Genomic DNA, 14,605 nt, shown 5'->3' on the forward strand with positions numbered 1-14,605 from the left:
AATCTTGAAAAACTGAAGGAAATATTTGTTAAATGCCCTATGATTTTTATTCTCAGTCTAAGAGTTCATGACTTCTTGGGCTAAAAATCTTTGATTTCTACTCTCCATCATCTCTCTCAGACTTTAATTTAATTTAATTCCTGGAGAGTCCCCACGGGGTGAAATATAGACAGCACAAATACATATTAATATATTAGAAATTCTCCCAGATTATTTCCCTTTATGTTTAAAACAAATTGTGAGATTCAAAAATCACAAATGCTCTTGAGACAAATTCAGACAAAGAAGTGTTTTTATTAATTTCATATTCTGCAGAATATAGACAGCACAAATGCATATTAATATACTAGAAATTCTCCCAGATTATTTCCCTTTATGTTTAAAACAAATGATTCAATTCTGAGTAATATTCTCCATGTGGGACAACTGGAGAGGGGGTTAAGGAAAGGAATATGCTCAGTAAGAAATGTTAAATGTCTGATTATAAACAAACGTTGCCTGTAGAATATTGTGGGATGATAAAACACTGAGCTCACATCGCGGTCGGAACTAATGTTCTGGGGACCGGGTTGTGTTCAGAACTAATGTGTGCGTCGAACCAGAAGCAGGAAGGAGAACACAGCTGGAGCACAGAGAGATGGCTGGAGATCCCTGGTGAGAGGCTGAGGAGGGAGGAGAGTGGATGGAGATAGTGGAGGACAGGAGAGAGGGGGTGGATGGAGATAGTGGAGGACAGGAGAGAGGGGGTGGATGGAGATAGTGGAGGACAGGGGAGGGGGTGGGTGGAGATAGTGGAGGACAGGGGAGAGGGGGTGGATGGAGATAGTGGAGGACAGAGAGGGGGGGGGGGGGGGGAGGGACAGGAGAGAGAGGGAGGGGAGGGGGGAGAGACACCAGGGATGAGGGAGAGGGGGGAGTAGATGGAGGGGATGAGGAGGGGAGAGGGGTAAATAAGGGGAAGGAGAGGGAGGTGGTGGGTTGAGGATGAGGTCAGTGCTGGGGAGCAGAAATGGCTGGAGATCCCTGGTGAGCTGCTGAGGGGCGGGAGAGAGGAAGAGGAAGGAGTGGAGGTGGAAGGGAGATGGAAAGTGGGTGTGTGTGTGGGGCAGGGAGGAGAGGAGAAGGAGCAGAGGGAGGGTGGGTGGATGGGAGGGGAGGATGGTGGATGTAGAGAGAGGAGGAGGTGGTCAATAGGTCAGTGCAGGGGAGCAGAGGAATGGCTGTAGATCCCTGTTGAGCTGCAGGGAGTGGGAGGGGAGGGGAGAGGTGAGGGAGGTGGAGGCCATCGATGCCAGGGGTGCAGGAGGGTCACAAAGCTCTAGAGACACGAGGAACTGAGTTATACCAGCACCTTATGTTCATTACAAAGTCCTGTTGATTGTAAGGTGCCTGAGCTGCATCCAGCCACCCTCTAATGAACTAGGGTCAATCCTTGGTTTGACAGTCGGGGTAAAGCGTGGGATGAGGTGGCAGAGTGGTGCAGCTGCTGGAGCTGCTGCTTCACAACAACAGAGACCTGGATTCAATCCTGACCTCGGGTGATGTCTGTGTGAAGTTTGCACGTTCACACTGTGATCATGTGGGTTTCCTCTAGATACTCTGGTTTCCTCCCACATCCCTTAGACATGCTGGTTTGTTGGTTAATTGGCTTCTGTAAATTGCCCCTAGTGTGCAGGGAGTGGGTGAGAAAGTGGGATAACATAGAACTGGTGTGGACATGTGATTGATGTGTGGACTCGGTGGGCCAAAGAGTGTGTTTCCATGTTGTATCTCTAAATTAAGCTAAAAACTAAAGGCAATAGGAACTGCGGACGCGGGAATTTTGAGAGAAAAAAGCGCAAAGTGCTGGAGGAAGTTAGTGGGCCAGGCAGCATCTGTGAGTGAACGGGCAAGCAATCTGTTAGGTCGGGAGGGATCTGGTGAGCTGTGTAATTATGGATACATTTCTGCTGTTATCAGTAATCCACAGTGCCCAGCGAATGTCCAGTTTTGAGCTGCCTGATCTGTTTCTGAATTTAGACCATTCAGTAATTTTTCAGTGCCACGGAGGCTGTCCACAGCTTGAAGGTGGGACCTTGTCTCTTGCAGGACTATTTTGTAGATTGCAATGTCATACACCATGCCAAAGCCCTTTGGCCCACTAAGTCCACGCTGATCATTGCCTTGTCAATTATCTTCCCCTTTGCTCTACATACTGTACTTGAGTTTGATTTGATTTTGTTATATATGGTATTATCTGATTGGACAGCATGCACAACAAAGCTGCTTACTGTACATCAGTACATGTGACATTAATAAACCTACATCTGTTCCCCACTTATGCTCAGTAGTGATACGTATGACAATACTTTCCAACCTATTGACTCAGGCAAGAGTGGTAGCATCGATGCCGTGAGCAATAGTCTCACTAAATGTATTTAAATAACCCAAATTTATGAATTCTTAATCTTATTTGCGATCGGACTATTCAGTAGCTTTTCTCTGATTTCTGCAGGTTGGCGAAATACGATTCCACCTGGCGCTTAGCGCAGGACATTGCTGAAAACGTTCATGACCGTAACCGACAGCAGAGGACGGGAGGTAATCCGTCCAAGGTACATTGTGTGATGGGCACCACGGCTTTGCAATTCCTTTTGTTGCTCGTCATTTTTTCCATGATGTCATTTAAAGAAATATAATTAGAGAAGGAAGCATAATTCAGCTAGGAAGTGTCTTCTTCTGGTAGTATATCAGAGTCACAGTCAGACCCAAAGGTCCTGCTACTTTTGAGGCACTTTACATGGGCAGCAGAGTGGCACAGCGAACAGCGCTGCTTCAATAGACAATAGACGATAGGTGCAGGAATAGGCCATTCTGTCCTTCGAGCCAGCACCGCCATTCACTGTGATCATGGCTAATCGTCCACAATCAGTACTCCGTTCCTGCCTTCTCCCCTTGTCCCTTGATTCCGCTAGCCCCAAGAATATCTAACTCTCTTTTGAATGCATCCAGTGAATCGGCCTCCACTGCCTTCAGAGGCAGAGAATTCCACAAATTCTCAACTCTCTGGGTGAATTTTTTTTTTTCCTCATCTCCATTCTAAATGGCCTAATCTCGGTTAACTTTTTTTCTCTGTTGCCAGCGGGCAACTTAGGCAGCTTTTTAGGTTGCCAAATTACAGTTTAGGTGGTCAATTGAAGATGGCTTGCATGATGCGTGCGATAATGTGCTCGAACGAAGTCCGTAGTTACCAGTCGGAATTATGCTCAATGAAGCATTCACATATTATTTCTGCTTCAAATAAAGTCGCAAACTAAACAAATTCACCAATCAAGACATGATATATAGCACAATGACGCAGCAAAATTATAATACGGTATCTCAACTCTTTTTACACATTGCATTTAATGCAATTTCTATTATTTCTTTCCACTTCCAAACAAAAATGTGGTTGGATTATTCAGTGTATGATCAACCTGTGTCAATAAAGGGAACAGACACAACGGGTCTGCACTTGGTCTAGTAATTTTATATGTTTCTATAAGATGCCCTCTCATCCTTCTAAACTCTAGTGAATACAAGCATAGTCTTTTCAATCTTTCCTCATATGGCAGTCCCGCCATCCCAGGGATCAATCTTGTGAACCTACGCTGCACTGCCTCAATCACAAGGATGTCCTTCCTCAAATTAGGAGACCAAAACTGTACACAATACTCCAGTTGTGGTCTCACCAGAGCCCTGTACAACTGCAGAAGAACCTCTTTACTCCTATACTGAAATCCTCTTGTTATGAAGGCCAACATTCCATTAGCTTTCTTCACTGCCTGCTGTACCTGTAAGCCAACTTTCAGTGACCGGTGTACAAGGACGCCCAGGTCTCGCTGTACCTCCCCCTTACCTAACCTAACCTCATTGAGATAATAATCTGTCCCCTTGTTTTTGCCGCCGAAGTGGATAACCTCACATTTATCTATATAATACTGCATCTGCCCACTCACTCAACCTGTCCAGGTCACCCTGCAACCTCCTAACATCCTTGTCATAGTTTACAATGCCACCCAGCTTTGTGTCATCTGCAAACTTGCTAGTGTTGCTCCTAATTCCCTCTTCTAAATCATTAATATATATGGTAAACAGTTGCGGTCCCAACACCGAGCCTTGCGGCACTCCACTCGCCACTGCCTGCCATTCTGAAAAGGACCCTACTCTTTGCTTCCGGTCTGCCAACCAATTTACTATCCATGTCAGCACTTTACCCCAATACCATGTGCTCTAATTTTAGTCACCAGTCTCCCGTGCGAGACCTTATCAAAGGCTTTCTGAAAGTCTAGATACTCTACATCCACTGGCACCCCTTCATCCATTTTACTTGTCACAGCCTCAAAAAATTCCAGAAGATTAGTCAAGCATGATTTCCCTTTCATAAATCCATCTTGACTTGGACTAATCATTTTACTGCTATCCAAAAACCCCATTATGACCTCTTTAATAATTGACTCCAGCATCTTTCCCACCACCAAAGTCAGGCTAACTGGTCTGTAATTCCCCGTTTTCTCTCTCGCTCCTTTCTTGAAAAGTGGGATAACATTAGCTATCCTCCAATCCACAGGAACTGATCCTGAATCTATTGAACATTGGAACATTATCAACAATGCATTCACTATATCTAGCCACCTCCCTGAGGATCCTGGGATGCAGACCATCAGGCCCAGGGGATTTATCCCATTAGCCTACCCAATACTATTTCTCGCCTAATGAAAATTTATTTCAGTTCCTCTACCCCCTTAGGTCCTCTGTCCTCCAGTACATCTGGGAGATTGTTTGTGTCTTAGTGAAGGCAGATTCGAAGTACCTGTTCAACTCTTCTTCCATTTCCTTGTTACCCATAATAATTTCACCCGTGTCTGCCTTCAAAGGGACCCACATTTGACTTTGCTACTATTTTTCCCTTAACATATCTAAAGAAGCTTTTACTGTCCTTCTTTATATTCCTGGCCAGCTTCCCCTCGTACTTCATCTTTTCAGCCCGTATTGCCCGTTTTGTTTCCTTCTGTTGTCCTATGAAAGTTTCCCAATCCTCTGGCTTCCGGCTACTCTTTGCTGTGTTATACATCTTTTCTTTTAGTTTTATTCTATCCCTAACTCATAACCATATAACAATTACAGCATGGAAACAGGCCATCTCGGCCCTTCTGGTCTGTGCCGAACACTTATTCTACCCTAGTCCCATATACCTGCACTCAGACCATAATCTGACTGAGCTTGAGCTATTTTGCAAAGAAGAATGGGCAAAAATTTCAGTCTCTAGATGTGCAAAGCTGGTAGAGACATACCCCAAAAGACTTGCAGCTGTAATTGCAGTGAAAGGTGGTTCTACAAAGTATTGACTCAGGGAGGCTGAATACTTTTGCACGCCTCACATTTCAGTTTTTTATTTGTAAAAAAATTTGAAAACCATGTATCATTTTCCTTCCACTTCACAATTATGCACCACTTTGTGTTGGTCTATCACATAAAATCCCAATAAAATACATTTACGTTTGTGGTTGTAACGTGACAAAATGCGGAAAAGTTCAAGGGGTATGAAAACTTTTGCAAGCCACTGTACCTATCCAATTTATTTTTAAATTATAAAATCGAACCTGCCTCCACCACTTCCACTGGAAGCTCATTCCACACAGCTACCACTCTCTGAGTAAAGAAGTTCCCCCTCATGTTACCCTAAACTTCTGTCCCTTAATTCTCAAATCATGTTCTCTTGTTTGAATCTTCCCTACTCTCAACGGAAAAAGCTTATCCACTTCAACTCTGTCTAACCCTCTCATCATTTTAAAGACCTCTATCAAGTCCCCCCTTAACATTCTGCGCTCCAAAGAATAAAGACCTAACTTGTTCAACTTTTCTCTGTAACTTAGTTGCTGAAACCCAGGCAACTTCTCTTGTCAGCCACGGTCGCCTCCAACGCCCCTTAGAATCTTTCTTCCTTTTTGGAATGAAATGATCCTGCGTCTTCCGGATGATTCCCAGAAATTCCTGCCATTGCTGTTCCACCGTCATTCCTGCTGGGATCCCTTTCCAGTCTACCTTGGCCAGCTCCTCACTCATGCCTTCATAGTCCCCTTTGTTCAACTGCATCACTGGCACTTCTGATTTAACCTTCTCCTTCTCAAATTACTGATTAATACTAATTATATCATGGTCACTACCTCCAAGCGGTTCCTTTACCTCGAGTTTTTTTTTTTTACCAAATCTGGTTCATTAGACAACACTAAACCCCGAATTGCCTTTTCTCTGGTCGGCTCCATTACAAGCTGCTCCAAGAATCCATCTCGGAGGCACTCTACAAACTCTCTTTCTTGGGGTCCTGAACCAACCTGATTTTCCCAGTCTACCTGCATATTGAAATCCCCCACCACAGTGGCATTACCTTTGTTACATGCCAGTTTTAACTCCTGCTGCAACTTACACCCTACATAACATGGGGAAAATCTGAACGTCTCGGATGTCTAAGGGTCTCAAACTGAGGTTCTTCCATGCACCTGTAGAGACCATATTATTGTACGGGTGTGAGGCATGGACTCTCACTCGAGCACTGTCCAAGTCTCAATGGTACCTACACCCGAATGCTCAGTAAAATTCAAAATGTCAATTGGAGGGACCACATCCCCAATGACCAGCTCGTGGGGAGATTCCACCTCTGACCGAGAAGATCAGGTGGAGAAGGATGAGGCTCGCTGGTCACTGCCACCGCCCCCCAGAAATGTCAGCGAACAAGGTTGTGTTGTGGGAACCCTCCCATGGAAGACATGACCCGGGACGGCAACAATCAAGACGATGCTGAAGACATTGATGGAAGACAATAGACAATAGGTGCAGGAGTAGGCCATTCGGCCCTTCGAGTCGGCACCGCCATTCAATGTGATCATGGCTGATCATCCCCAATCAGTACCCCGTTCCTGGCTTCTTCCCACATCCCCTGACTCCGCTATCTTTAAGAGCCCTATCTAGCTCTCTCCTGGAAGTATCCAGAGAACTGGCCTCCACCGCTCTCTGAGGCAGAGAATTTCAGACTCACAACTCTCTGTGAGAAAAAGTGTTTCCTCGTCTCCGTTCTAAAAATGGCTTACCCCTTATTGTTAAACTATGGCCCTTGGCTCCGGACTCCCCCAACATCGGGAACATGTTTCCTGCCTCTAGCATGTCCAAACCGTTAATAATCTTATATGTTTCAATAAGATCCCCTCACATCCTAAACTCCAGAGTATAAAAGCATAGTCGCTCCATTCTCTCAGCATATGACAGTTCTGCCATCCCGGGAATTAACCTTGTCAACCTACGCTGCACTCCCTCAATAGCAACAAAGTCCTTCCTTAAATTTGGGGACCAATACGACCAAGACGTATGTGTTGAGACAAAAGAGGAGCTTGCCAGCTGCATGGAGGACAGAGATGAGTGGTGCGCCCCTCACCGTGCCCGCGGGAAACCAGCACCACTGCTTTGCTAAAGTTGTCAACGATGATGATGATGCCATGCATCTGCCCACTCACCCAACCTGTCCCAGTCACCCTGCATCCTCATAGCATCCTCCTCACAGTTCACACTGCCACCCAGCTTTGTGTCATCTGCAAATTTGCTAATGTTGCTTTTAATCCCTTCATCTAAATCATTAATGTATATTGTAAATAGCTGCGGTCCCAGCACTGAGCCTTGCGGTACCCCACTAGTCACTGCCTGTCATTCTGAAAGGGACCCCTTAATCCCTGCTCTTTATTTACTGTCTGCCAACCAATTTTCTATCCATGTCAGTACCCTACCCCCAATACCATGTGCTCGAATTTTGCCCACTAATCTCCTATGTGGGACCTTACAGCTCCAAGGACCAGAGTTTGATCGCCACCTTTAATGTTTCCTGCATGTAATTTGTACATTCTCACTCATGGTTCTCTTTCTGGTGTTCTGGTTTCCTTCCACATTCCGGTAATGTGCAGGTTGGCAGGTGAATAGGCTATTGCCTCTGTTTATTATATGTTATCTATGAGTACTGTGTTTCCAGGCCTGTTATGCTGCTGCAAGTAAAAATTCCATTGTTCTGTTGTCGGTAAATATGACATTCAAACGCTCTTGACTCAGGAGTGGTAAAATCTGGGGGAGCGGGAGACGTGGATGAGAGTGTGGGAAAAATAGAGTGGGTTAGCACAGGTTTAGTGTAAAAATGCAAAAAGACACAAAGTGCTGGAGGAACAGGGCAGGCAGCATCTCTGGAGTACATGGATGAGATACATTGCAGGTCTCGACATGAAAAGTCACCGAGGCATGTTCTCCAGACGTGCTGACGGACCTGCTGATTTGCATCAGCACTGTGTCCTTTTGTGTATTGACCAACATCTGCAGTACTTAGTGTAAAAATGAGTGCCTTGTGTTTGGTGTACACCCAGTGGACTGAAGGGCCTGTTTCCACGCTGTGTTTCTCTGTGATCCTATATTATACCATGCTTGGCATCGGGGATGCTTTCCAACAGTGGCACAGCTGGTAGAGTCACTGCCTCACAATTGCAGAGACCAAGGATCGATCCTGACCTTGGGCGCTCTCTATGTGGAGTTTAGATGTTCTCCCAGTGACTGCGTGGGTTTCCGCCCACATCACAAAGACATGCGGGTTTGTAGGTTAATTGGCCTCTGTAAATTGTAAGTGTGTAGGGTATCTAAGAAGGAGTGGGCGAGAAGGATGGAGATTAAAAAATAGAATTAATGTAAAGGGTCAGCATGGATTTGATGGGCCGATTGGTTTATTTCTGTAGGATAGGAACAGGTACGTGGAAGGAAAGGTTTAGTGGGATGAGGCTAAATGCAGTCATATGGGATGATATCATTTTCACCCAGCAGGTTATTTTACTAACACATTCTGAGGGGCTTTTCAAACGAAACCCAATTTAGTCAAAGATCAAAAGTTCATCTCAAGTTGTCATGTTGCTCCATTAAGGGCCAGTCCCACGAGCATGCGACTCCATGCGGCAGGCGCGACCTAACGTGGTCGCTTGAGCCGTACGGCCTCGCGGGGCCGGTCCCACTTCGATCGCCGGAGCCATATGGAGTTGTGCGGAGTTGGTCCCGACATCGTGCGGGGCTCCGAAAAACTGACCGTGTTCAAGAATTCCGCTCGGCAACGGCCTGCCGGGCCGCAGCCACCTCGACGCCGTATGTCACGCGCGAACTTCCTGCGGACTTCGCTCGAACTTCATGTCACTCACTCGACCTCCGCGCGGTTCCCGCTTCTGCTTTGGTCGCACTTGCCGCATGCAGGCGCATGCTGGTGGGACCGGCCCTTTAGGTCGCGCTTGCCGCATGGTGTCGCATGCTCGTGGGACAGGCCCGTAAGTCTCTTGAAAATGGCAGCTTACAGTTCGCCTTGCCAATGAAACGTATTGGATGTATTGAGGATATATCTGCCTGGTTAACCGTAAACATCATGCCTTGATGATTAGTGTTAACTACAAGGGGTCCTATAATTCATTGTTGGTGCATTCCAGAAATATATGAATTAGAGGTTGTAATGTTTAATGGGAGTTTATAAGACATAGGAGCAGAATTAGGCCATTAGGCCATTTTTATGCCTCAAAAAAGCAGTGGGATAAGATTTCTGATGAAGGTTCCTGGAACTGAAGAGTTAACTGTTTCTCCTTCTACGGATGCTGCCTGACCTGGTGAATGTTTCCAGCATTCGCTAGCTTTATTTCAGATTTCCAGCATCTGTAGTTATTTGATTCTTGAATAAGAGTAGGTTAGGATTTAAATTGCCATCATGCATTGGTTGTGTCATTACTTTTACTATTAAATAATGTTAATTATGTTAACATTTTAAGGTTATAAAGCTGATTGATTTGGCTTGCTGGATTGAGTGAAGGGGATGGGGGTGTTGGTGGGGAATTGTGAGAATGATCCCAGGAAAAATTGGGTTAACATAAGAAGAGGGTGTAAAGGCTCTGGGCTGTACTTATTGGAGTTTAGATGGATGAGGAGGGATCTCATTGAAACCAAAGATAGACACAAAGTGCTGGAGTAACTCATGCAGCATCCCTTGAGAGAAGGAATGAGTAATGTTTTGGGTTGAGACCCTTCTTCAGACTGGGAGTCGGGGGAGAAAGAAACTAGAGATATGGAAGGGTACAAAGAGCATGTAAGGTGTGAAAAGGACAAATCAAAGCAGACAATGTGCAAGGAAATGTGCAATGGCTCATTGTTGGCTGAGGGGAAGGTGACAACAAGGTATACAAACAGTAAAATTAATCAGGAGCCCAGTGAAACCCAGTAGGGTGGTGGAGGGATGTAGAGAGGGAAATCAAGAGAAATCAATATTCATACGCTGAGTTGTAGGCTGCTCCAATTGATCCTAGAGCGGAGCTCTCGGATCTTTTGATTACTCTAGCGCGGGGCTCCCGTAGCTGCGGGGCCCAATTGGGAGCAATCGGTCCAATCGGCTTAAGGCCGGCCCTGCAAGCATAGGTTTAATTTTAGTGTCACTTCTTGCATTGTCACCTTACAAAGGGGTTAAATGGTTGTTTGGAAGCCTTGAAGTCAGATGCACTTTTCTCGTTCTCAGAGATACAGGTTCCTGATGCCATCCATCTCCAGCACAGACCCTTCCCATTGCCTTTGAAAACGCAATGTCAGCACCACTCCTATTGCACAAGTATGTTTATAAAGCTGGTGTGTTACAGCAACCATTGACCAAAAATTGCATTGAGGTATTCAATTTCACATTTCATGCCTCTTATCCACTTATCTCACAGCTTTTTGTCTTTTCATCTCTGGCCTTTAACCACCCCTCTGCCAGTCAAACCTCCCTCACCTGTAGAGGTACACAGAACTACTGATGTGGTTTACAAAAAAGACATAAAGAACTGAAGGTGGGTCTAAAGAACTGGGATGTCAGGACTGTCTTATGAAGAAAGACTGGATAGACTTGGTTTATACTCTCTAGAATTTAGAAGATTGAGAGGGGATCTTATAGAAACTTACAAAATTCTTAAGGGGTTGGACAGGCTAGATGCAGGAAGATTGTTCCCGATGTTAGGGAAGTCCAGGACAAGGGGTCACAGCTTAAGGATAAGGGGGAAATCCTTTAAAACCGAGATGAGAAGAACTTTTTTTCACACAGAGAGTGGTGAATCTCTGGAACTCTCTGCCACAGAGGGTAGTTGAGGCCAGTTCATTGGCTATATTTAAGAGGGAGTTAGATGTGGCCCTTGTGGCTAAGAGGATCAGGGGGTATGGAGAGAAGGCAGGTACGGGATACTGAGTTGGATGATCAGCCATGATCATATTGAATGGCGGTGCAGGCTCGAAGGGCCGAATGGCCTACTCCTGCACCTAATTTCTATGTTTCTATGAAGTAACTCAGCAGGTAAGGCAGCTCTTTAGACTCTCCACAACTGTCACCAACCAGGCTTTGCTCTGCTCCCACCTCTCTTTTCCAGCTTTCTTCCCCCTTTTACAATCAGTCTGAAGAAGGGTCCCAACCTGAAATGTCACTTTTCTATGTTCTCCAGAAATGCTGCCTAACCCACTGAGTTACGCCAGCAAATTGTATTTTTTGTGTAGTTCTTTGTGCCTGTATTGAAGTCTTCTTGCATTCACAGAGGGTGGTGGGTATATGAAACAGTTGCCAGAGGGGGTAGTTAAGGCAGGTACTATATCATTTATAATACATTTGGACGGGTACGTGGACAGGAAAGGTTTAGAGTGATATGGGCCAAACTTGGGCAGGTGGGTCTAATGTAGATGGGCATCTTGGGCAGTATGACAAAGTTGGGCTGAAGGGCCCATTTTCACGCAGTATGAATCGAAGTATTTTTGTTTTGTGGGGAGACTTGCAGAGAAGTTCTCTGTCTTCTTTCTTGATGCCTTTCTCAAGAGTCGAGGAGTGAAACATTCAAATTCATACTTGCAGCAGCATAACGGGTCTGTCAACACAGCACTCATAGGTCCTTCAAAGAAACAAATAAAAGTTCAATAAATTACATTAAAAAAGCAATATTATTGCAAAACTAAAGCCCCTAATGCAACCAACACAGGCATCTGCTGAACAAAAGCAAGGCTGATCATGGTGTTCTTCTGATGAAGATCGTCATGTCGGCAGCAGCCCACATTCCATTGGCTCTGTTGCTTTGGTCTACTGGCGCGTTCATGTGTGTCAATTGCTTTGTTCTAAACTTCACTTCTTTGCTGATCTGACCATCTTTTCGCAGAATGAAACAGATGGCTGTCAGCAGCAAGCCAAGATGACACATGATATTGACAGCGTGACCACTTCACTTAATCATGTCCCTTTTCACAGCCAGAGCCAAGCTTTTTACTCTGTTTCTTATGTTGAAGTTCTGCAATAGAAATGGGGTTTTCAGTTGTGGTTGCACAGTTATGTGGAGTCAGCATGGTAATAGTTCACAGTCTCATTGCGTGTTTTCACAATGAGAGATCCAAGGCTCCCACATTTGCTCGTCCATTCCTGACTGCACCTCTCATCGAAACAAATGTCAGTGTGAAATAGATCAATGGGTGGCACGATGGCACATCCGTAGAGCTGCTGCCTCATCCTACCAGCGACTGTTCTTCCTATGACCTTGTGGGTTTTCTCCAGGAGCTCCCATATCCCAAAGATGTGTGGGCTTGTAGTTTAATTGGCTCCTATTGTGTGTGGAGTGGATCAGAAAGTGAGATAATATAGAACTAGTGTGAATGGGTGATTGATGGCCGGAGTGGACACCTGGACTCAGTGGGCCGTTGTAACTGTTTCCATACTGTACCTTTCTATCTTTCATTCTATCTATCTTCCTCCCTCCCTCCCTACCTCCCTCCCTTAAGGTAAAGTAGGTTAAGATAAGGCAAAGTGTGAAATAACAAGTCATATTATTAAGACTGAAGAAGGGGCTTGACCTGAAATGTCACCCATTCCTTCTCTCCAGAGATGCTGCCTGTCCCGCTGAGTTACTCCAGCATTTTGTGTCCATCTTCAGTGGAAACCAGCATCTGCTGTTCTTTCCTTCACGGTTATCTTATTATCCTCTTTTGCTACCAAGATTCATGTGCAATTCATATTCTCATTTATTACGTTTTCAAATGATTAAAATTATATTTCGTATTTTTCTTTCATTTAATCCGATCATTATTTCTCTTTTTTATCTTTCATTGTTTGCATGCACTCATCTTTTTTCTATCTGCAAGCCCAGACTTTCGTTAAGTGGAATAAACTGGCTCCAGTGTGCTTGGCACTGATTCACACATTTAACCAGCTGTGGAACATTATGCCTGACATATACAAATGTTTTTTTTTTAATCACTTAAAATGCAAGAAGATATTTAAAAATTAATACATTTCAATCATTTAACTCAAGGTAAAAATATATTATTCAAGACTTAAATCTGCCCATCCTGATAGTCATAAGCACAGAACAGCCCAAATTGTCCATGTCGATCAAGATGCCCCATCTAAGCTAGTGACATTCGCCCGAGTTTGGACCATATGCCTCTAAACCTTTCCTATCCATATACTTGTCCAAATGTCTTTCAAATGGTGTTATTGTACCTGTGTCAACGGCCTCCTCGTACAGCTCGTTCCATATACCCACCACTCTTTAAGTTAAAAAGTTGCTCCGAATGTTCCTATTAAATTTTTCCCATCTCACAAACCTTTGTCCTTGGTTCTTGAATCCTCTACTCTGGGTAAAACAATCTGTGTGTTCACCCTATCTATTCCCTTCATGATTTTATACACCTCTATAAGATCAACCCCCAGCATCCTGCACTCCATGGAATAAAGTCCACACCTGCCCAATCTCTCCCTGTTGCTCAGGTCCTCGGGTCTTGGCAACATCTTCATAAATCTCAAAAAGGAAGTGACTGAGCATGTCAAACCTGCTGCAGGATCATTGGCAAATTCCACATTACAAGTTCTGGCTTTCTCTATCTTTCAGTCTAAAGAAGAATCACCTACTCCTTTTCTCGAGAAATGTTGAGTGACCCGCTGAATTACTCTAGCACTGAGTATTTATTTTGGTAAAACAGCATCTGCAGTTCTTTGTGTCTGTATTAAAGTCTTCATTGCATTCACACAGAGGGTGGCAGGTATATGGAACGAGCTGCCAGATGGGAGTAGTTGAGGCAGGTAATATAACAGCATTTAAAAGACATTTGGACGGCAGTACAAGTGGTGGCTTTGGACTTCAGAATTTTGTCTGTTAATCATGACGAACATTTCTGAGGAGCTTCGGATTTCCAGGAGGACAATAGAGTATAAACCTCCTAATATGTTTGAAGGTAAAATGGCCAACTGTTCCATGAAAAGCTGTCAGCCTTTTTGATGGAAATCCAGGCCAATAAAAAAAATCCGAATGTGCAATCTCAAGTCTAACTAACAGCAGACACTATGAGATAATCTGCTACAGAAAATTATAGCTCAATATGTTCTTCGCCAGCAGGTTAACTTGCTTCGGTGCCTCCCTAATTACCTTTCAGTCTGCTGTAAAAGGAAACAGTGCTCATCAATAACCAGTCCATCTGGGAATGTTTTCTTCCAGTTTGAATGCTCTTTCTTGTATAGTTGACCGCCGTGATGATATTAAAATGGGGCAAG

At 44.6% G+C, this 14,605-nt stretch overlaps 1 protein-coding gene across 4 annotated transcripts in view; it reads left to right on the forward strand.

The window, feature by feature from the left end:
- Positions 1-573: 573 nt before the first annotated feature.
- Positions 574-14,605, forward strand: part of stx8 (syntaxin 8) — a 173,944-nt gene continuing 159,912 nt past the window's right edge. Inside the window, exons 1-2 of one of the 4 annotated variants that reach the window (XM_055654217.1) lie at positions 574-654; positions 2,495-2,594. In XM_055654217.1, the coding sequence (XP_055510192.1) occupies positions 638-654; positions 2,495-2,594 (117 nt within the window). In that variant the 5' untranslated portion in view covers positions 574-637. Of the gene's footprint in view, positions 655-1,006; positions 1,027-2,494; positions 2,595-14,605 lie in introns of those variants that run through there. The other 3 variants (XM_055654214.1, XM_055654218.1, XM_055654216.1) reach the window with 3 other exon arrangements.

Source organism: Leucoraja erinacea, chromosome 23 (assembly GCF_028641065.1).
Source record: "Leucoraja erinacea ecotype New England chromosome 23, Leri_hhj_1, whole genome shotgun sequence".
Taxonomy (NCBI): Eukaryota; Metazoa; Chordata; class Chondrichthyes; order Rajiformes; family Rajidae; genus Leucoraja; species Leucoraja erinaceus.